This window comes from Rhincodon typus, chromosome 20, assembly GCF_021869965.1.
Source record: "Rhincodon typus isolate 14 chromosome 20, sRhiTyp1.1, whole genome shotgun sequence".
In the NCBI taxonomy this organism is placed as follows: Eukaryota; Metazoa; Chordata; class Chondrichthyes; order Orectolobiformes; family Rhincodontidae; genus Rhincodon; species Rhincodon typus.
Window position 1 is genome coordinate 2,406,391 of NC_063351.1, and position 23,697 is coordinate 2,430,087.

A 23,697-nucleotide genomic window follows, 5' to 3' on the forward strand; every position below is an offset into this window, starting at 1 on the left:
CGGGGGGGTAGATCTGGATTACTAGCCCCGTTACATACTATCACTCCACCACTTCCCTTCTAGCCCAATCAGATTGTTACTGAATTCAAATTCCACCATCTGCCATGGTAGAATTCAAGCCCAGGTCCCCAGAACATTATCTGGATTTCTAGATTAATAATCTACTGATAATACCTTGAGATCATTAGCTCTGGAGAATCTCCTCAGCCCCATCATCCACCTATCAATGATGTCTAACACGATTATCATATTCAATCATGCTACTTTATTTTGTCTTTACTGTTGCGGCCTGTGAATCTGAAACACACAGCTTGTTCATGTTGATGACTTTTCACCTATACCATCCATGTCATCGAGACATGGTGTAGGACACACTCTGATACACTCCCACCTTTCTTCAGAAAAGGTGATGAATAACACGAGGTGCAGTAAGACCTCATTTGAAACTAGGTCAGAAGTCACACGACATCAGGTTGTAGTCCAACAGGTTTATTTGAAATCACAAGCTTTTGGTCTGCTGCTCCTTCGTCAAGTGACCTTCAGATGTCAGTGCAGCTTTCAGCTGTCTCAGGACTACCTGAACCAACCAACAACTGCCACTGGGTGGAGGCCAGGATGTTACTGCAAGTTCAGAGCAGGAGTCAGCACAGAAGCTAAAGACCCAGCTGAGGAAGGGTCACTGGACCCAAAACGTTAACTCTGACTTTTTCTTCACAGATGCTGCCAGACCTGCTGAGCTTTTCCAGCAACTTCTGTTTTTGTTCCTGAAGACCCAGGGGACAGGGGGCAAGGCTAGAGTGTCAGAAAGATTGGGGGCAAAGTCTGGTGGAAGGCAAGGCTGGGAGCCAATGGCAGCAGTGGGGGAAGAGAGGGTCAGAGTAGAAGTGCTGGGGGCAAAGGTCATGTGAGCAGGTAGGCCACAAACACAAAGTCTGTAGATAACAGTGAAACTGGCAATGTTAAATGGATGTACATTTTTAATAATGTGAAAGTGATACAACATTAAGTGAGTCAATGTTAAGTGAGGACTCACTGTGACAGGAAAGAACTGGAGAAGGACAAACATCTTTGCATGCTTGAGACATTGTTGGTTATCGTGGGAAGAGGTATCATTAATGTTGTGTCCATTAATGAGCTGAGGATTACTGTATACACAATCCCACTTCCTGCATCCTGCAATCTCTTCTGAATTTACACATTTCTTTCTTTTTCTCTCTCTTCATCACAACCCAACACTTGACTCTTCATTTCAGACACTAAAGAAGTTACTAGTCAGCGCAGAAAGGCAATGGTGACAGTAAAGATGAACTGACCACGCAATAACTTAACACTTGTAACCACCTACTCAGACAGTGAGGCTGTAAGTATTTTGGTGATTGGGATAGAGTGGTGGATCTTTCTGTAGTCAGACACTGGGCAATAAGCAAGGACAGTACAGCTCCCAGTTCACCAGAAGGTAAGGTTGCCATAAGCTTTTCAGCAAGGACTCAGATGAGACTTTGATGAGCTAGGATGCAGAAGCACGCTAATGTTCGGTAACTGAAAAGTCAGAAAGCCTGTACTTCAAGGAGTATGGAGACATCCAGCTCCAACCTGGCACAGGTCTTTCTGCTGAGCCTGGAGCCCATTCCATCCAACTCGACACAGGTCATCACCACCATCAATACGCTTCACCCCACCATGATGGTTCACCTCAACAGTTTCCACTGTAGCACCACAACAATTTCTGATTTGTCCCATCTGGATTTTGGGTGTGTAGAGGGTTTCAGGGCAATATATCAGTCCCTTGGTCTGTTCCACAGGTCAGCAGGGTTGCAGAGGCACCACTACAGCATAGCGGCATCTACTTCATGAAGCACAAGCCTCATTTCCTTCACACACCTTGCTGCTGAAATTAAGCGATCTTCAGGGCTGCCTTCCAGACCTGGAGATGCTCAAGGCTTGTCCTGAAAGGTCCCCTCAATAGATAGTCAGCAACCTTTGACTAGCTGTGCTGCAGTGCAGGGGGAAGCTCAATTTCATCCTCTAGCAGGAGCACCAAGTGATTGAGTGGCATTAACAAATGATCTGGTTTATCTGAAAATCGCATATCACTCACAAATGTACAAAATATACTTTACCTACAATAGACAGCTCCAAGCTAAAGGAACTCTGTCCTGCCTTGTTTGTTGCAATGCATGTGTAAGTCCCTGCATCTGCTGGTGTGAGGGGATCAATCAAGAGGGAGTGAATTCCATTCTCACGCACGAGCATCTTGTGGGTAGCATCTGGCAGGATCGGTTTACCATTCAGCAGCCACATGAGGTCAGGATTTGGCAGCCCACTCACCTGAAGAAAAAGGGAAGGTGTTTAATAAAGGGTAAATCTCTTGATAACGAAGTGCTTGTGGCTTTGCAAAGTTTAAGAAAACTGATCTTCTAATCTTCTGGCAACTGTAGCTTTCCAAATCAATAACCTTGTGATACATAGGTGAATCCTGGGGTGTACATGAGGACCTTACAGTGACCAAGTGAGATCAGCTGAAACACATTGCTGTGTTGAGAGTCTCTAAACGAAGCTACTGAGAATCTACAATCTTCATTCATCTCTTCCTCTGAAACCAAGGAACATTGCCTTAAAAGGATATGGCAGCCAACTGGTTCAGATCTGGCAAGACCATGTATAGCAATACAGGCTCCTGTTCTTGTCTGTTAAAACTGCTCAGTATTCCAGAACACAACAGAATACAGATATAACTTCGGATTTCCTTTATGAACTGCAAACCTTCAGGTTAAAGACCATTCCCTTAACTCCTCCATTCTCATCTCCAACAAGTCTGAAAGAGCTTATAGAATCATAGAATCCTTGCAGTGTGAAAACAGGCCACTCAGCCCATAAAGTCCACACCGACCCTCTGAAGAACATCCCATTCAGACCCACACTCCCTACTCTGTCCCTGTAAACCTGCATGTTCCATGGCTACCCACCTAGCCTGCACATCCCTGGTCACTATGGGCAATTTAGCATAGCTGATCCACCCAGCCTGCACATCTTTGGACTGTGGGAGGAAACCGGAACACCTGGAGGAAACCCATGCAGATGAGAAAAATGTGCAAACTCACTGCTGTGAGGCAGCAGTGCTAACCATTGAGCCACTATGCCACTCATGGACTTCTTTGTCACTGAGACTGAGAGCTGGCCTTCCCTTCCAATAAGCTGCTTTGGATCCCTCCCATTCCTCATCTATATTCTTCCCCTTGATTATCATTCGAAATCAGCATTATTTTCCCCGCACTGCTGATGACTTTGAGCTCAATCCCTTCACTTTTGCTAAGTGATCGGACTGTTTGTCCAACATCCAGTACTACCTGAGCAGAATGGCACCCGCTGAAATATTGTTTTGGGTTCCTGCTCCAAATTCTGATCCCTGGCTACTGACTCCATCCCTCTCCCTGGCAACTATCTATGGCTAAACCAAAGATTTTGAGATCTTTGTGTTATATTTGATCTCCTGAGATGAGCTTCTGACCAGATACATGCATCATTAAAACTGATTTTCTGCCCCTCAGTAACATTACCTGACTTCACCGCTGTTCTCAGCTCCTTTGCAGCTGAGCCCTGACTTATATCTTTGTTACATCCATACTTAACTACTCTAACACTGCCCCATATTCTAACCTCTGTAGACTGAGATAAATACCTTTTTGTTAAGCAAAGGTATTAAGGAACATGGGCCAAAGGCAGCTATATGGAGGTAGGCCACGTTAGCCATGATATCTTTGAATGGTGGGACAGGCTCTATGAGCTGAATGGCCTACTCCTGTTTTTGTGTACTTTTTGATACCTCCTGTTTACTTGTCATCCCAGTCCTTGCTGACCTATACTGAGTCCTGGCCAAGCTATGTCTTGATTTTAAACCATTAAACTTGTTTCAAATCCCTCAATTTGTTTGTCCCTTCCTTTATTCAGCAGTTTCACAATCATGCTCTTAATCTAATTCTGGCCTCCGGAACAGCTCTAATTTTAATCCTTCCCTCATTGTCTTGCCCTCACGATCCTGATGCACTTTTTATCTTCAGCAGGATATTTGTGTCTGACGAGTCAGTAATTATGTTAGTACACGTAACGTATGAATGAGATACAGGCAAAGTACAACTGTGGCCCCCAATCCGGCCGTCAGATCCTATGACCCTCAATCTGACCATCAGATCCTGTGACCCTCAATGTGACCATCAGATCCTGTGACCCTCAATGTGACCATCAGATCCTGTGACCCTCGATCTGACCATCAGATCCTGTGGCCCTCGATCTGACCTAGTTTTATTTATCTTCAGTATCTTCTCGAGTGAGCGGATGACTCATGATCCATCCTGTTGCTGTAAAGATAAAAAGTAAAGGGACTTTCGCTGTTAAAAGGTTAAAATGACAGAAAATGATAGCAACACTTAGCACCTACAGAGGGAAAAGAGCTGGTCACCAGATCATGAGTATACTATTTCTCTTTTCTTATTAAATATGGACCTATTAATGCCATTCTTAAGCTGCAAAGAACCTTTATTTATTCTTTTACTCAAAAGTCTGAAATTCTAAAGTCTAGAATTTGGGATGCTACCCTTTCCTGAATCAGTTTGTCAGTGAAAATCACACCTGGTCTACAGTTCTCAGCACACTGCATTATCAGAATGTACATTAGGAACAATCTCCTAGGTAATCCTCACTCGAACAATCTGCAAAACAACTCAAAGCATGTCTTTCCTTAGGCTAGAACAGTAGTCGTAAGTTTCTTTTAACAAATAATTTTAGAACAAGTGGGACCAATGTACAGCAGGAACTTCTTTGAAGTTTTAGAAATATGTAGCAGGCCTTTATAAAATATGACGAAAGGAATGATTAATTTATCATCTGGCTACAGATTTTTTGCCAGAACATCTTTTCTCTTTTCAGGTATTAGGTATCACCATGATTATCTGTCGTTATTTCAAACTGCTAATTTTAGAAGATTTTTGTCACATTCATTTCAAAAAAAGTGCAATCATGTGCACAATGATAAAATAGGATAAATTTTCTGCTTGTATACTTCTAACTCATAGCCTCAAAAAACATATTTTCAGCAAATCTTGCACATAAGGGAGCCTTTGATTTACCATCTCCTAAAATCAAACCTCACATATAACCAGACAAAGAACTATTACATACAAAGTATCATGAGAACACCGTTCAGCAATTTCATAATAATAGTGTGCTATCTTCACAATATCCATATGCAGTGTTTCACAAATAGCTGCTGCAATTTGTCATGAGGTACTGGAAAGTGCACTTGCTATTATGTGGTTGTCAGTTCCAAATGTGCAATTTCAACAATTCAGTTTCTGACCAAGATAAAGAGGTCAAGACGTTTGTCACTAATGACAGTTTTGATGCTATTTGTTGTTGGTCATTTCACCATTCTGTTGGTCAAGATCTGAAACTACATGAGGAGTTTTTTACTTTTTTAACATTCCACTAATTTGCAATGTACCAAACAGAAGAACTTGGCAATGAGAAAAGTCACGTGATAAATATTCCAGTTCCAATGTTCGAGTTGAACTGGTGATGACTGCTGTGCTAAAATGCAGTGGATATTATTGGGGTGGGTTTTATTGGATTTGCAGGAGGAGGGCAGGAGGTGAGATGTACCAAATGAGGAGTGAATGGGAGGGGACTGTTGCCATTCCACCAATATTGCTTGCTGCTGGAGAGGAAGATGGAGGCTGCTTCTCCCACCCACAGACTTGTGCCCTTGCTGGCATTTTACCACCAGGTGGTAGGTCCTTCCCCTTTGGGGAGACTGCACAGTGAACCCTGGCAGCCTCTTTGTGTGCCCACAGGAGTAGGGTCAGGTATTCTTCTAACATGGAACTCTTGATGCAAAGAAGACCAGATACGCACACACACACGCAGACACACACACGCAGACACATACACACACACTTCATCAACTCTACTCCCAATACCACTTAGTTGCCAGCTTGACTGGATATCCCTGGATAATGGCCCATTCACTGAACATCAAGCTGTTGTTTCCAGGACTATCACTGACCTTATCCCCTTTGGTGATCTCCTCAGCTTCCCACCTCATAGCCCCCAATCCCACACAGCCCACTTCTACCTTCTTCCCGAAATGCTCAAACAGGACTTCCCTGGCTGACTCAATCTTTCAGCCCGTTCCTGCCCCACTGAACTTATTTCTTCCTATCTAACACTACTTTTCTCCCATTGACCAGGCTCTTCCCACTTCCAATTATGATCTTTCTTACACTTCATGTTGGTTCCATAATTTCCAGTTTCCTGGTCCTAGCAGCCTCCTCCTCACCATGGATGTGCAATCACTCTATGCATCTACTCCCCATCAGGATGGTCTTCAGGTTCTCTGCTTCTTCCTTGGAAAGAGGCTTAAACCATTCCTGTCCACTAAAACCCTCCTCTGCCATGCTGAATTTGTTCTCACTTTGAATAATTTCTCCTCAATCTCATCTCACTTTTTCCAAATCTAAGGTATGGCTGTGAATCCCCACATGGATCCAGTTATGCCTAGCTCTTTATGTGTTCCAGACTCCACTCACAACCGTTTTGCCAATACATAGATTGTCAGGCCCTGAGGATTTATCAGCTTTCAATCCCATCAATTTCCCCAACAGGATTATACAATTATACAGGGCCTCGGTGAGACTACACTTAGAATATAGTGTGCAGTTTTTGTCTCCATATCAGAGGAAGGATGTTCTTGCTATAGAGGGACAGCAATGAAAGTTTACCAGACTGACTCCAGGGATGGTGGGACTGATTTATGAGGAGAGGTTGGATTGGTTAGCATTATATTCACTAGAGTTCAGAAAAATGGGGGCGCGGGGTGTGAAATCACACAGAAACCTGTAAAATTCTAATAGGACTACAGAGGGTAGATGCAGGAAGGATGTTCCTGATGGCGGGGGAGTCCAGAACTGGGTCACAGTCTAAGGATACGGGGTAAAACATTTAGAACTGAAATGAGGAGAAATTTTTTCACCCTGAGTGTGGTGAGCCTGCAGAATTTGGTACCACACAAAGTAGATGAGACCAAAACAGTGCATGATTTTCAGAAGGAATTGAATCTGGCTCTTGGGCCTAAACGGTTCAAAGGATATTGGGTGAAAAATGTCAACCATGATCAGCCATGATCATATTGAATGGCAGAGGAGGCTCAAAGGGTTACATGGGCTAGTTCTGCACCTATTTTCTATGTTTTGGCCCTAGGTTTGCTACAGTGCTCCAGTGAAGCCCAACACAAGCTGGAGGAGCTGTGCCGCATTTTTTGCTTAGGCATTTCACAGCCTTCAGCTCTCAACATTGAATTCAACAACTTCAAACCATGATATTTCCCTTCACTTTGATTGCATATCCCAGCAGAGATGATCTATTTTCTACAATTCATATCCACCATCAACACCTATTCCATATCTTTATGTATGCACTCCTTTTGTCTTTCGCATTGGGCATCCTCACCATCTGTCCCACTTAATTCTAATTGTTAACAGCAAAATAGGTATCAATGTCCAGCGCCCTTCAGTTACAAAGAACAGCCTTGAAGAACTTGAAGAGAAGAAAAACTTCCAAAGAAGATCTTGAAATGTTAACTCTTTTTCTCTCTTCACAGATGCTGCCAGACCTGCTGAGTTTCTCCTGCACTTTCTATTTTGATTTCAGTTCTCCACTATGAGCACTACCTGTCATTTACCTGCTTGGCTGGCACTGGTGACCCCAATCTCACTTTCCTTGCAGTGATAGCTCCTGGGTTTTGTCTTTTGGCCCACAAAGTAGTGAGAACCTGACAGCAGCTCAACAGCAGTAGGTAAGGTACAAAAATCTCTCAAGGCCTCCCAAAACAGCCAAGGCAGGCTCATTCTGTCCATCATTGGGATCACTGCTGCTCTGAGAGAATCCACATCAAAATCCTCTCCACCCACTGAAGGGGGTTGAGAGGAGATTCACCAGGATGTTGCCTGGGATGGAAGTTTTCAGCTCTGAAGTGAGGCTGGTTCAGCTTGGGTTGCTTTCTGTTGGGGCAGAGAAGATTGACAGGGACCTAATTGAAGTGTTTAAGATTAGGAGAGGCACGGGCAGTGTGAATAGAAAGCAGCTGTTCCCCTTGGTTGAAAGGTCAACAACAAGGAGGCATAACTTCAAAGTGAAAGGCAGGAGGTTTAGAGGGGATTTGAGGAAAGAAAAATTCACCTAGAGGGTGGTGGGGGTCTGGAACACATTGCCTGAGAGGGTAGGTGAGATGAGAAACCTCACAACCCTTAAAATGCACTTGGATGAGCGCTTGACGTGTCATAACCTTCAAGACTATGGGTCTCATTCAGGAAAGTGGGGCTAGTGTAGGTAGTAGTATATCTTTTGGCAGTACAGACTTGATAGGCTGAAGGGCCTATTCTCTACCACATGATTCTATGATGCTGTGAATCTATGAACTGTCTTTCCTCAACAGCAATCTTTCAGTCACAGAAACACTCTCAAATTTTACAAGAATACACAGAAAAACTTCTCAAAGAATGATAGAGGCAAAATAAGCTCAAATGTCAGTTCCTTAATCTTAAAAATAACTACTAATTTTCTGCTAGTTTGTATTGAGTTAATTCCTCCTTCCTTGGGAATTGACCTGACAATAAGTGTTGGTTGTTCATTGTAAAATACCTGTGGTTTCCATTTCCTTATATGTGAAACAACAGAAGAAGGCAATACCAGGATACATTGTAGACAAGAGTTCTTCAGTCTTGTCATTTGTACTCTGTACCTTGCAGTCCAATCGGCAAATCTGACCTTCATGGGCAATCATGTCACCGGGAGCCTGAAGAAAATGGGGACAGAAGAAACGCTCCTGTACAGGTTCTTCTCCCTGGGATACACGAGACCTTGTCCTGTCATTTAATACATCACAAATTGAATCATTGTGGACAATTACATGTTATTCATTTGATTTCTGTCTCAGTAAAATGCTAGCAGTGAAATGTGCTGTCAAATATAAAAAAATGCACTGTGAACATTAGTCCAAGAAAAGCTTTAGCTATATGTTGTTATTTTTGACTTGTTGGGTCAGTGTGAAGTCTATTTCGCAACTTAAATTATTGTAAGCATTACATATTTTTACTTCCTACTCAGGGACCATTATTTCAACAATCTGATTACTCCTCTGAACTATGAATTTCAGTTTCTAATTCTAGCCAGCTGTCCGTTTTCTTTGTTGGTACTGTTACTATTTTTATCGTTTTTACATCTCATCAATGGCTTGTCGTTGGATGATTTAGAAGTTGCATTCTGCAATTGTAGTGGGAAAAAAAGCATCAAGGAGAAGAAACAAAAATAGGATTGTAACATGGTTACACCACAGAAGGAGGCTATTTGCCCTGTCGTTTCTGTGCCAGCTCTCTGCAAGAGCAATTCAGCTGACCCCTGCTCTCTTGCCATTTCCCTGAAGCCCTGTAATTCTTTACTCTACAGATAATGATCCATTTTTCTTATGAAAACCGTGATCTGCCCCAACCACATTGCCAGACCACATTACAGGGACCCTAACCACTTGCTTGCATAAAGGTGTAATTCCTCATGACACAATTACTTCTTTTGCCAATCATTTAAGTTGGGGTCCTTTGGTTCTTGATCCTTCCACTGATGGGAACAAAATATTTAAATATTTGAGATAAATAACTGTAGATAGAGGAATTATACTTCAACTGTTAATGCCTTGTATTCAGGTATAAGATTCAGCACATCAATCAAGTGAAAGGTTTGTTTTTGATGTAGATGGGAATAGATAGATTACCATAGCTTTCTCCATTTAATCCTACTCAAGGGTGGTAAAAAATCAAGACAATTGGTGACATCTATCTAAGATAGTTCATTAGCGTAACTACCTGGGAACACGTGTTTGTCGCATTGGCATGGTGATTAGTGGTGCTTAGTGAGATTGTTTCAGTTCTCTCTGCGAATTCTCTAAGACAATAGCCAGTAGCTAAGAGTGGCTAATGTTTGGGAAAGCATTGTGGATTGCGTCAGCTTTAGGTTTTACAGAGCTTGTAGATCTTTGACAGTCCACAGTTAAAGCCAGATGTCTTCCTGAAGTATTGTCCATGATGGGAGTCTATGTATGGAAGTATGTATTCAGTGTAAGGGAGAAACAATGGGAAGATTTATTCAGCTGGAAGCTGAAGAAATCTAGAGCTTTTAAGTTTATTTGTTCAAGGGGTGAGAGTGTCACTGTCTGAATGAGCATTTATTTCCCACTTCTAGTTGTCCTGAAGATAAGCTGCCTTCTTGAACTGCTGCAGTCCTTGGAGTGCAAGGATATCTGAAGTGCCGTTGGGCAGGCAATTCCAGGATTTTGACCTAACAACAGTGAAGGAATGGAAATATATTTCCAAGTCAGGATTGTGATTAGCTTGGAGAGGAACCTGCAGGTGATGGCGTTCTCATCTATCCATTACCCTTGTTCTTTCAAGTGGTAGAATTCATATGTTTGAAAGGTGCTGGGGAAGGAGCCTTGGTGAGTTACTGCAGTGCATTGTGTAAATGGTGCACTCTGCAGCTACTTTATGTCTGCAATGAAGGGAGGGAATGTTGAAGGGGGAGGATGGGGTGCCAATCAAATGGGCTTTGTCTTGGATGGTGTCAAGCCTCTTGAGTATTTTTGGAGCTGTACTCATCCATAAAAATTGAAATTCCATCATTCCTGACTTGTGCCTTGTAAATGGTGAACAGACATTGGGAAGAAAGGAGGTGAGTACTTGCACAGAATCCTTAGTGTCTGACCTGCTCTTGTAGCTACAGTATATATATAGATAGTCTATATCAGTTTCTAGTCAATGGTAATTCTCAGAAAGTTGATTGTGGAGGATTCAACATTGGGAATGTCATTGAAAATCAAGGACAATAATTAGATTCTCTCTTGTTGGAGTTGGTCATTGCCTTGCACTTGTGTATCACAAATGTTAATTGCCACTTATCAACCCAAATCCAAGTGAAGGTTTTGCTGAATATGGACATATGATCCTTCAGTATATGAGGAATTGTGAATAATGTTCAACATTTTACAATCATCAGCATATATGCTCGATCAAGACTGCAATGCGGATATGAGCTGAATGACTCTGGTGGAACCCAAACTATGTCAGTAAGCAGGTTACTGCTGTGGTTCTTGTCAGCACTGTCAACAACCCCTTCCACCACTTTACTGATGGATTGAGAGCAGACTGATAAAGTGGTTTTTGTCCAGGTTGGATTTGTCTTACATTTTGTGTTTCACACATAACTGTCAATTTTCCATATTGTTGAGTAGATGTCAGCGTTGTAGTTGTACTGGAATAGCTCAGCTAGGGACCCGACTAGATTAAGTCTTCAGCACTATTGCTGGAAATTCTCTCAATAAAATGTAGTTAAACATTGTTGCAATTGCAGGTCTGGAAGTAATAGCAGTGGGTTATTAAAAACTAGTGGTGTTTTCTGATTTTTAAAGCGTCTGGATAGGAGTCTTGGGGAGGCCTGGTTGGAGCTGTGGAATCCAGAGTTGTGAGGTCTATGAAGAAATTGGACGTTCACTAAGCCTATGGCTAATGGAAGGACTCTCAGCAAACCTTGTACCTGGGAGAATGAAGAGAAATTGGAGTGCTTGCTGGAGCGTGAGATACACATTGATTCAAATGCAGTGAGGAAAAATGATCGAGATTTAAGGAGGAAAGCAAATTTTTAGGATGAAATAAAAAGTATAACTGAATCAATTGCAAATGTCTTTCGATTGGTTTTGCCAACTTTGTTTAATTTCTATGCTATACAATAAAGGTTGTTTTCAATTTAAAAAACATTGATCTTGTAGCATAGTTCTGTCAATTAATTAGTGTTCAGATTACTTCTTTGAACATTTAATGATTCCTAATAGCCTCATAATATAAGGGATATAGAAACAATGCAGTTAGATGATATTAAAATACAAATTAATCATAATTAAATTGTACAGTACAATTGACACATTGGGCTGAACAGCTCCTCCATATGTAAGGGCTTATGTATTCAAATTGCAGTGTGTACAGGGTTAAATGTATCACCCTTCAGGACCTTCATTGCTGTTTTTATAATTGCCACAATATTAACCCATGTTAAAACTGTGGGTCAATGTTCAAAATGACTGAATATGTCATTGTATGTAGCAGACGTTGATAGATTATTGATAAGTTAATATACCCAAAATGCTTATTAATTTATGAGAAAAGAAATGTAAACCCAAAGAACAGAACAAAATAGGCTGGACTTCACAACTCAAAGGCAAACATACCCTTTGCTCTGAACTGACGGTACTATACGGCCACGTATTGGAGTATTCTGTACCAAGAGATGACCAGAGGAACTGTTTCTTCCCTAGGTGAAAGACAGCAGCTTAATACATTCACAATAGGTTTAGGTCAGAGAAGTATTACAGTAACAATGAATTGAATCCATAACATTGCATTCAATCTAAAGAATACTTTACCCAGAGCAGCCTATAGTTATCTCCTAGCCTGCAACACTTCCCCTCAGGGCTTTCTCATTCTAACCTTGGGGGGAAACATGGAAATACAGCAGAAAGCCTGATCTCAGTCATTTTCACAGTTTCTTAAGGGTTCAAACAATCTCCCACTGGAGAAACCACTTAGAAAATTTAGGCACATGACTCATTTGTCACGGGCTGTTTCTCTCCCTTGGGAAGACGGAAACAGCAGAAGGCCATTTACCTTATCCTGCTTATTGATGTGGCAAGATGATGCTGTGCATGTGTTAACGCACGTGCAACTAATGTAAAGTGTTCCGTACTTAGACATTTCCAGATTGGCTCTCAGACAACTGCCCTGGATCAACACAAGACGAAGAGACCTGGAAATGCTAGATCTCAGGAGACTGTTCATTCACGTTAAGACTTTTATTGTGCTCAAAAAATGGGGGAATGCTTTAGAGTAAAATATCCCCAGATATGTATATCCCTTTGAAAATTACTCTAGAAACTAAAGGGAAAAGTAAAGGTAAGCTTGTCTGTCTGATAGCGTTGGTGGATTATCTAAAATGGCTTATCCATACTCTTTAGTTAGCAGTAATCACAAAGTCTTAAGGAAAAGGGTAGTTTGTGAGCAACAATTTATTAGGGAAAATGTGATCCATTAGGAGGTGAGAGAGAAAACTAAAGATTAACCCAAAATATTAAGAGATATCAGGCAAAGGTGACCATATGGATCTTAGAATTTATACATATACTCTATAGAACTTAGACCAAGCTACTGGATGGGGTGGGATAACGTTGATTGCTAAATGGCCTCAGAGTGTAACTACATAATGGGTAAATGATGATGAGGGGGCAGGAAAACAGGATATCCTCACCTCACACATAATTTGCTATTTGAATAGGCACAATTAGTATTTTCCAAAACAAAAATGCATCTTATTATTCTATAATGGTACAGATCACAACACAAACAGAAGATGAACTGAGAAATTATACATTCCGGTTAGAAGATTCTGATGCTTACCTGGGGATTTACGGCCATAACTGTGTAGTTTCCGTCATCATCATTAGTGGCTGATTCAATATACAGTGAGCATGTACCATCACCATCACGCTTCTTCTTAAAATGCTCATTCTTCTTGGAAATCTGTTTTCCATCCTTAAACCAGTATACCTTGAGTTGTAAAATAGAAGAACTAATTTTGTAAACTTGTATGAATGGCATTTTTGCAGCAAGTCTTTTAAGTAAAAACATTTTCAATCAATTTGTTTAAACATGTTATGTATCATCTCCGGGTTAGATGGGATTTGAACCTGGGCAGTCTGGCCCAGAGGTAGGGACAATACTACAAGATCCCTTTATAGCAAATATATATTTACATAAAATGTATTAAATATTTGGACAATAATGACTATAGCAAGCATTGTGGGAGCTGGGTCCCACCATAATGTTAACAATCATAGATAGCAAAAAGTTTACTTTTGGAACTGGTATTCCCACAAGTTTGCAGCTCATTGTCACTGGCGATCCTTCAACCACTCGAAAATGTTTGAGTTTCTTATCAAAGATTGGTGCGATGCACTTCCCCGTAGGAATATCCTCATGTTGTATTTCATCATCAGATTCCTCCACAGGAGTTCTCTCCAAGCGAAATTCAATTTCATTCATGAGTCTTTGCTCGAAGTTGGACACCTTGTATTCCTAGAAACAAGGATGACCTGTACACATTAACACCTTGAAACACTTATTATATGGTTGCACTTGAGGTGTAAGGGAGCATTTTGAACTGAAGAACTGCAGTAAAATCTAGACTGTTGGGAGAAGAGCAAAAACATTTGCAGCTGAGGCCCCACAGTCTGCATTTTGAATGCTGAGGAGATCAATGCAGTAGCACAAGGAAGAAATGCTTTGGCTTTGCCTTGTTGGCTACAGTCAAACTCCAATGTGTCTTTGTTCCTTCAAATGCCACTGTACAGAACCAAGCTGTGTTTGTGACTATGTATAAATCTAAAGATATTTTTATGAATAAAGTACATTTTTGAAATAAAATAAACTGACTACAACTTTCATGGTATAAAAATGGAGAGCCCAGAACAGGCAATAACTGCTTTGGCAGACAAGGCAGCTCTGGTATATACGTATGACCAGTGTATTATGAATTAAAGGAAGCAATTTCTTAGTTCTTGATGTACTGAAGATAAGTGAGCATATATCTTGCAATTTTACGTACAATTCTAATATCTAATCGACCTTGGTTGTCTGCTGTATCTATATCGTCTACATATGAAAAGATTTAAGAAGCAGCTAAGTCTCTAACAATCAGCAGTAAACAGCCAAACTGCAGATATTGAAACCTAAAGTCTGCATGTTGTATTATCTTTGCCCAGATGTTTGCAAAGAAGCATAAACTGCTCACTGATTGTGCTATCCATTGCTAAAACCATAAACCATGAAATTTGAAAATCTAGGTTTCAAACATATTCAAAAGAGTGAACATTTTAAAGATGAAAATGTCAGACAATTTGGCAAAGTTTGAAAACTAGCCACTGTAAAAATAAGATTTGCTTAATTTTACCAGAAATCAGCTAATTGTCAATTTTGATGAGTTTTTTGGAGGGTTTCTCTCCTCAAGGCCTAGTGAGTTTCCTCATGCTATCTTCTGAAGTATACCTTTACCTATGCAGCATGCCTTTAAGGTCCAATTCATTGTAATTTCCTACATGCTGGAAGTACCCAACGCTGCCAGTCTCATCATCCTTAATGTAACACAATGATCCAAGGTATGAAAGTGAGCAGCGTGGGCTAGCCATGGGAATTTGGAACGTGTTTGCAACTTTGGCAACAAGGGTGAATCTTTCCAGACTGCAGTACATTGCTTGTACATCACAGCCATTACTGGGATTGATCGATTGGTCAAGGGTGCTTAGGGCCATGGTGTGTAGGCCATACACTAGGTTACTATTCACGGTCCACTTACACCATGTAGTGCTCACAGTTGTCTTTCACCAATACTGTATGGGTGAATGTGTAAAGCTATTGCCCCTTGAAGGGCCTCACAACCCTCAATACTGAAGACACCTCTCTCATAGAATGAAAGACTTACTCTGCCCTCTCAGGGTGTGGTGGCAGCCACTTCCATCTCCTTTGCACACTAAAGATTTGCATCACGGTAGGATGGAAACAGCAGTTGTGCTTCACACAGTGCATTTCAGACTCAGTCTCTTACATTTGACAAACATTCAAATGTACACATTCCCTTCTTAGTTGCCTACCCTCGTCAATCCTTTGAACTTCTCCACATTCCCACCAAATCCATTCATCTAACTGTTCATCTTCCCACATTACTTCTTGAGCCCCTGCTAGGTCAACATGCCAGAGATAGTAGGAACTGCCGATACTGGAGTCTGAGATAACAAGGTGTGGAGCTGGAAGAACACAGCAGGCCAGGCAGCATCAGAGGAGCAGGAAAGCTGATGTTTCGGGTCTGGACACTTCCTCAGAAATTTCTGAAGAAAAGTCCAGTCCCGAAACGTCAGCTATCCCGCTCCTCTGATGCTGCCTGGCCTGCTGTGTTCTTCCAGCTCCACACCTTGTTATGCCAGATATAGCCATGTCCGGTCCCCCAATGCAACCAGGCTGGTGTCTGTTGATGCCCCAACACCCACATTACCCCCTTCTCTTCTGTGTTCTATTGCCTCCCCCACTTATATGTTGATTTTCCCATCACTTCACAATTATTATTCCCCCTGAAGCCCAGCATATTGCCTCCAAGTCCCACAGTTGACTCTGATAACCCCACCTTGACATGTAGCGGACAAACTCCTAGGACTGTCTGTGGCCCATCCCATTGACTGAATTGGACACACAGCCCCAACTAATGATTGACCAGACTCCTGGCCGAAATCTGTGCAGCTTCCCAACTGACTTCCTGCGACTCCCCACACTATTTGCACTAGACCGGAAGAGCTGACTGTAGTCCACAGATTGGAGGGGCATGGATCCCCTGACCACTCCGAGTGGCCAACTGATTGTGCCTAAGCCCCAGACTGAGATCAGAGGCTACCCTTGACTTATTGTGCCGGGACTTCCTGACTGGTGTCAGACAAGACTTGAGAGTCTTTAAGTGTTTGACTAGACTCTGAAATATGGCTATTTGCCTGAAGTACATGCTGTATGTTTGCTGTGTAAGCTGCTGGTACACGTGCACGTGTGGGATTGGTGTAGTATACTGCTGGACAGTATTATATCTACCTAAATAAAAATCAAAAGAACTGCAGATGCTGTAAATCAGGAACAAAAACGAAGTTGCTGGAAAAGCTCAGCAGGTCTGGCAGCATCTGTGGAGGAGAAAACAGAGTTAAAGTTTCGGGTCCGGTTAGCCTTCCTCAGAACTGATGGTGGCTGGGAAAACGTCAGTTTATATGCAGAAAATAGGGAGGTGGGTGGGGTAGGGAGTAAACGATAGGATAGAGCCCGAAGAGAGAGAAAGACGGTTGGACAGACAAAGGAGTTGCTAATTATGTCTACCTACTTGACTGACCACTGCTGAGAGCCACGACAAACTGCCTGATTTTGTGTCTGCGATAAAAGGCAAGGCAAGGTAGGACACAAGTACTGTGGCATTTAACCTCTGGCTGAGGGAGAAATGTGCAAAAAGATGACGCAAAGCAAGGCAAGAGCCGATGCTAATTCAGAGGCCCAGGTAATGTTCTGGGAACCCAAGGTTGAATCCGGTTTGAATTCAGTTGAAAAAAAAATCTGGAATTAAGATATCTAATGATGACCATGAACAATTGTCAGGGAAAATGCCTTTTAGGGAAGGAAACTGCCGTCCTACATGTGACTCCCGACCCACAGCAATGAGGTTGACTTTTAACTGCCCTCTGGTCAACTGGGGATGGGAATACTGGCCCAGCCAGTGACACCCTCATCCTGTGAATGAATAATTAAAAACAAAAGGCAAGGGTGCTATGAGAACCAAGCAGGCACAAAGTGAGTGAGCACTAAGAGACCACACGAGGACCCCTGAGGAGCACCCTGGTCTATGAGCTGGGTATCTGTGGGCAGAGTCCTGGCAGCAGCAGCAATGCAATAAGAGGTGCCAGAGCATTCCAAATGTAGCACAGAAATGCAGAATCATTTCATAAGTGGGTCAGAGACAATACACAGAGTCATAGAAATGTACAGCATAGAAACAGATCCTTCGGTCCAACTCATCCATGCAATGAGATATCCTAAATTAATCTAGACCCCATTTGCCAGCATTTGGCTGATATCCCTTTAAACCCTTCCTATTCATGTGACCATCCAGATGCCCTTTAAATATTGTAACTGTACTAGCCTCAAGAGCTGGCAGCTCATTCTGTACATGCAGCACCCTCTGCGTGAAAACGTTGTCCCTTAGGTCCCTTTTAAATGTTTCCCCTCTCACCTCAAACCTATGCACACTAGTTTTGGACTCTCCTATCCAGGGAAAAAGACCTTAGTTATTCACCCTATCCATACCCCTCATGATTTTATAAACCTCTATAAGGTCACCCCTCAGCTTCTGATGCCCCAGGGAAAATAGCCCGAGCCAATTCAGGCTCTCCTATAGCTCAAACCCCCCAACCCTGGCAACATCCTTGTAAACCTTTTCTGAACCCTTTCAAGTTTCACAACACCCTTCACATAGTATGGAGACCAGACTTGAATAAGTATTCTAAAAGTGGCCTAACCAATGTCCTGTACAGCCTCAACATAACCTCCCAATTCCTACTCAATACACTGACCAATAAGGGCAATTGTATCAAACACCTTCTTACTACCCTGTCTACCTATGACTCCATTTTCAAGGAACTATAAATTCCCCCCAAAGTATTTTTGTTCAGCAACACTCCCCAGGATCTTACCATTAAGTGTATAAGTCCTGCCCTAATTTGCCTTTCCAAAATGCAGCACCTCACAGTTATCTAAGTTAAACTCCATGGCCACATATGAGGGTGTGATGAGGCTGGTACATGTCAGATTCCCAACTACAGGGATTAAGGCTTTGAGTGACTGTTTTCCATGGAATGTATCCTGAGATACTGGTGACTTCTGTCCAAGGTGGAGGTTGAGAGAAGCGAGTGGCAAGCTGGAGATGCCAGGTCTGACTTGCATGTTAGGAATTGTCACTGTCCAGTTTCTATGCTGTGGGAAATGGCATATTAATGAGGTGACATTAACTGTAAATGATATGTAATATATGCCAAAGGATGCAAATAAGCCTGTTACCACTCACGAGTGAGAATTTCATTTCGCAGTTTGAGACTTGGTTGGAAAATGGGTTTGTTTACTCTCGATGTTGAGAATTTTCACACTGCCAATCCCACATTATTCTCCTGACTTTGTCGCTAATGTCCATGTCATTCAGTGGCTGAGAAGATTCCATGAAGTGTCCTTGTGTTCTGTCTTTGTGTAGGAGGATTCTTTTTAAGGTTACGTCATTTCATGCATGTCATGAGACTACGTACACACACCAAGCCCATCATGGTTCACTACAGTCCTGAATCCTTTCATCTCTAGCTTCTTCCAGGTGACATTTATTGGATTCAACAATTCACTGCCCACAAGTTCATTACTCAGGTGGTCAATGCACTCTTTTCCGAGTTCGGCTTTATACTTACTTTGACGTTGATGAAACTGTTCAGAAACAGAGTGTGTTCCACTTACTGCAGTCTCTCGATTCCCACAATTACAGGGAAGACACTGACTGTACACGTGGCAAGAAAGGCAGCTCCTTAGCTCATCCTAAAGTATTTATCATGAGAAAGGCATTCTCTCAATGTTCAGCTGGTTTCGGACCACCAGGAGGTTATCCTGCATGTCTGTGCACAATATGCTGCCATGATTCATTCATTCTGTGACAGTCACATCATCCCACAGCTTTTCACAAGGAATGATGCCAACAATGCAACAGTGAGAACTCAGGCGCCTTGAGAGACCTGGTGCTACCCTTCAGTATGCACACAGAGGCCTCGAGAATCCCAAGGGAAAAACATTAATACTTGGAAATGAGATAATAAGGTGTAGAGCTGGATGAACACAGCAGGATGGATGTCCTGGTCATATGGGACCTCCATTTTAAATATACAAGTCCAAGTCAGACCAGTGTGTGGCATTCACCAGTTGGATTGTTTCTCCCTTCTGAGATAGCTGTGATCCACTGTGTCCTATACAACACTGTAGTGCAGAGAAGAACTGAGCTGCAGGATAAGAAAGGTGCGGCTGAGGAAATCCTGTTCCTCCAGGACAAGATATGGCCAGGATGCCTGCAACATTCACTGGGAGAAGTTCAGAACAGTCTTTTCCAGGCATGTTTCAGCTGACATAATTGCTTGGGGCCATATTGCTTGAGGTAAATCCTATGTCTACAGCCACAACACCATTCATGTTCCTGGTCAGAAATTGATCTGTCAAATTCAGACCCTATCCATGCTTTACAATCTGGTTAGACCATTTGGATTTCAAGATGCATATGGTCTACCTCATATCTTTAAACTGTGATCCTTGGTTCTGGACTCCCTGACTATCGGGAACATCCTTCCTGCATTTACCCTGTCAAATCCTGTCACAATATTGTAATTTCTATGAGATTCCCCCTTCATTCTTTTAAACTCCCACAAATATAGTCCTAACCAATCCAGTCTCTCTTCGTACATCAGTCCTGCCCTCCCAGGAATTGGTCTGATAAACCTTTATTGCACTCCATAGCCAGGACATCCTTCCTCAGATAAGGAGACCAAAACTGCACACAGTACTCCAGGTAAGGTCTCACCAAGGCCCTGTACAATTGAGCAAGGCATCCCTGCTCCTGTACTCGAATCCTCTCGCTATGATGGTCAACATATTATTTACATTCTGCACCACTTGCAATGCTTACTTTCAGTGACTGGTGTATGAGGACACCCAGATCTCATTGTACCCTCCCTTTCCCAATCTATCACCATTCAGTCAATTATCTGCCTCCCTGATTTTGCTCCCAAAATGGATAACCTCACATTTATCTGCATTATACTTCATTTGCCATACATCTGCCCACTCATTCGACTTGACCAAATTTTCGCGACAGAGGTAGATTGTTACGCAGAAGAATCAAGGGTTATGGGAAATGGATAGGAATATAGTATTTGAAACACAAACAAATCAGCCATGATCTAACTGAATGGTGCAGCAGGCTTGACAGGCTGAATGGTCTGCTTCTGCTCTTTTTTCGTACCATCATATGTGCTCATTCCCCTGCTCTGACAAATGAGATACCCATGCATATGTTCTATGGGTATTGGTGCCAATACATGCAGGGAAGGAAACAGCATGTGGAAGTTGATGTTTGCTGAGGGGAGCGAGTAGGAGGCTGAAGGGCAGGTAAGTGGGAATACTTTGAGAATAGTCTCCAGTTCCATGTGTCAATTTCTATCTTTCATTTTGGGGCCCACCTGCACTTCACCTTGGCCACGGTGCATGCTGCATGACTGCATTTCAGTGGGAGCTTCAATCACCAAGGTGAAGCTTGCTACATCCTGCGTAAAGTGATAGATTGAATGTATAGGCCAATGGTGGTCACAAGAATCCACTCAGTAGTCTCCTGCATTTGATTCTCCATATTAGGTGAATTATGTTATTATAATATTCCTTGTCCACTGATTTGGAAATCAGTGCAGCTTGATACATCACAGCACTCAGACTACAAATGGACTGCTCCATATCTCTGCCCTAGAGTGCCCACATGCTCTGGAAATTATGACAGATACACACACATTTCTATTCCTGCTCAACAAGTTTCCTTTTTGTGGATGACTCTATGTCAGAATCTACATTCAGCTGAGTAGAGCATGGCCTATCCTGTATCCTACAATCGGGATTGTCCACTGCTGTCCTTTCTTTTATTCATTCGTGGGATGAGGATGTCAATGGCTAGGCAGCATTTATTGCCCATCCCTAATTGCCCAGAGGACAGTTCAGAGTCAACCACATTGCTGTCGGTCTGGAGTGACATGCAGGCCAGACCAGGTAAGGATGGCAGTTTCCTCCCCTAAAGGACATTAGTGAACCAGATGGGTTTGTCTGACAATCGGAAGTGGATTCACGGTCATCATTAGCTTCTTAATTCCAGATACTTATTGAATTCAAATTGCTATGGTAGGATTCAAACCCGGGTCCCTAGAACATTACCTGGGTCTCTGGATTAACAGTCCAGCGATAATACCACCAGGCTATCGCCTCCCCCTTGTCTTCAGCACCTTCAAATGATGTCGCTAGCATGGTAGGTAATATTCAGGCTCGCTGGAGCTTGTCCGCTCCAGGCCTGTGGCATCATTTTCTCTCTGCATTTTACGTTTTGTTTTCTTTTCCTCTTCCTTTCTTCTTCATCTTTGAGGCCGGAGTGGTGTGGGTGGGGTGGTGGCTACAGTGTCGATGGTGTGGACCCAGACTCCTGGCGGCAATAATCCAGAGCCCGGACAATTGGCGGTGGTAAGCCTGGAGCCTGGACTCCCAGCAGAAGTAGGCCCAGAGCCTGGACTCTTGGTGGCAGTAAGCATAGCGTCTAGATTCTTGGCAGTGGCGGTGCCTGGAGTGGAGACCCTTCACGGCGGTAAGGACCAGCACCCAGTTGGCAACGGTGAGGCGACAGTGGCAATGGAGCCGGGGTCTCCTAGGGCATTGTCATTGTTGTTGCTGTTTCCAGAGCAGAGCACCTTGAAGAGACCTTACAGAAGTCCTAAACAAAAGACCCCAATCTGAACAGAAGATGAACTCTTATTTAAGTAATTTATTTTTATCCTTATTGTAACTCAAAATGGTGCCTGACTGTGGTTTCTTTGTTCTGCAACACTCCCAGGAACTCTATAATTAAGTATATAAGTCCTGCCCTGATTTTCCCTGCCAAAAAGTCCATATAGACAACATCCACTGCTCTGCCTTCATCAAACTTCTTTGTCACTTCTTCAAGAAACTCAATCAAATTTGTGAGACACACACAAAGCCATGTTAACTATCCCTAATCAGTCCTTGCCTTTCCGAGTACATGTAAATCCTGTCCCTCAGAATCCCCTCCAACAACTTATCCACCACTGACGTCAGGCTGACCAGTCTATAGTTCCCTGGCTTTTCCTTACCACCTTTCTTAAATAATGCCACCACATTAGCCACCCTCCAGCCTTCCATCACCTCACCTATGGCTATTGATGATACAAATATCTCAGCAAGGAGCCCAGCAATCTCTTCCCTAGCTTCTCAAGAAGTTCTGGGATACATCTCTTCAGGCCAAAGGGATTTATCCACCTTTATGTGTTTTAAGACATCCAGCACCTCCGCCTTTGTAATATGGACACTTTTCAAGATGTCACTATTGCTCCAAGTTCTCTAGCTTCCATATCCTTCTCCACATTAAATACTGATGCAAAATACTCATTTAGTATCTCATCAATCTCCTGCGGTTCCATACATAGATGGCCAAGTTGATTTTTAAGGGGTCCTCTTCTCTCCCTAGTTACTCTTTTGTCCATTACATACTTGTAGGATTTCTTTGGATTCTCTTTAACCCTATTTGCCAAAGCTATCTCATATCCCCATTTTACCCTCCTGATTTCCCTCTTGAATATACTCCTACTGCCCTTATACTCTTTTCGGGATTCACTTGATCCCGGCTGTCTATACCTGAAATATGCTTCCTTTTTTTTCTTGACTAGAACCTCAATTTCTCTCGCTCTCCAGCATTCACTACATCTACCAGCCTTGCCCCTCACACTAAGAGGAACATACTGCCTCTGGACTTTTGTTATCTCATTTTTGAAGGTCTCCCACTTTCCAACCGGCCCTTTACCTGCGAATAGCCTCTCCCAATCAACTTTTGAAAGATCTTGCCTAATACCGTCAAAATTGTCTTTCTTCCAGTTTAGAACTTTAACTCTTAGATAAGGCAGCAACTGCAAAGATCATTACTGAAAAAAACAGGTTCCTACAATTGTCCTTACTTGAAGGGGTCAGTTCATTATAGCTATCAAAAGGACAATACAGTTAGTCCTATTCCTCTGCTCTTTTACTGTATTCCTACAATGATCCTCCTCCTTTAAGTATTTATATTATTTCCTTTTGAAAACCATTGAATCTATTCCGCCACTTGATCATTTCAAATCTTAATCACACACTGGGGAAAGAA

At 42.5% G+C, this 23,697-nt stretch overlaps 1 protein-coding gene across 3 annotated transcripts in view; it reads right to left on the reverse strand.

The window, feature by feature from the left end:
• Nucleotides 1-23,697, reverse strand: part of mypn (myopalladin) — a 247,250-nt gene that overhangs the window by 16,437 nt on the left and 207,116 nt on the right. For all 3 annotated transcript variants that reach the window (XM_048609091.1, XM_048609092.1, XM_048609093.1), the window contains 5 exons: nt 13,998-14,219; nt 13,542-13,691; nt 12,320-12,402; nt 8,792-8,915; nt 2,121-2,328 (listed from right to left, as the gene is read on the reverse strand). In XM_048609091.1, coding sequence (XP_048465048.1) covers nt 2,121-2,328; nt 8,792-8,915; nt 12,320-12,402; nt 13,542-13,691; nt 13,998-14,219 — 787 coding nt within the window. The remainder of the gene's footprint in view (nt 1-2,120; nt 2,329-8,791; nt 8,916-12,319; nt 12,403-13,541; nt 13,692-13,997; nt 14,220-23,697) is intronic.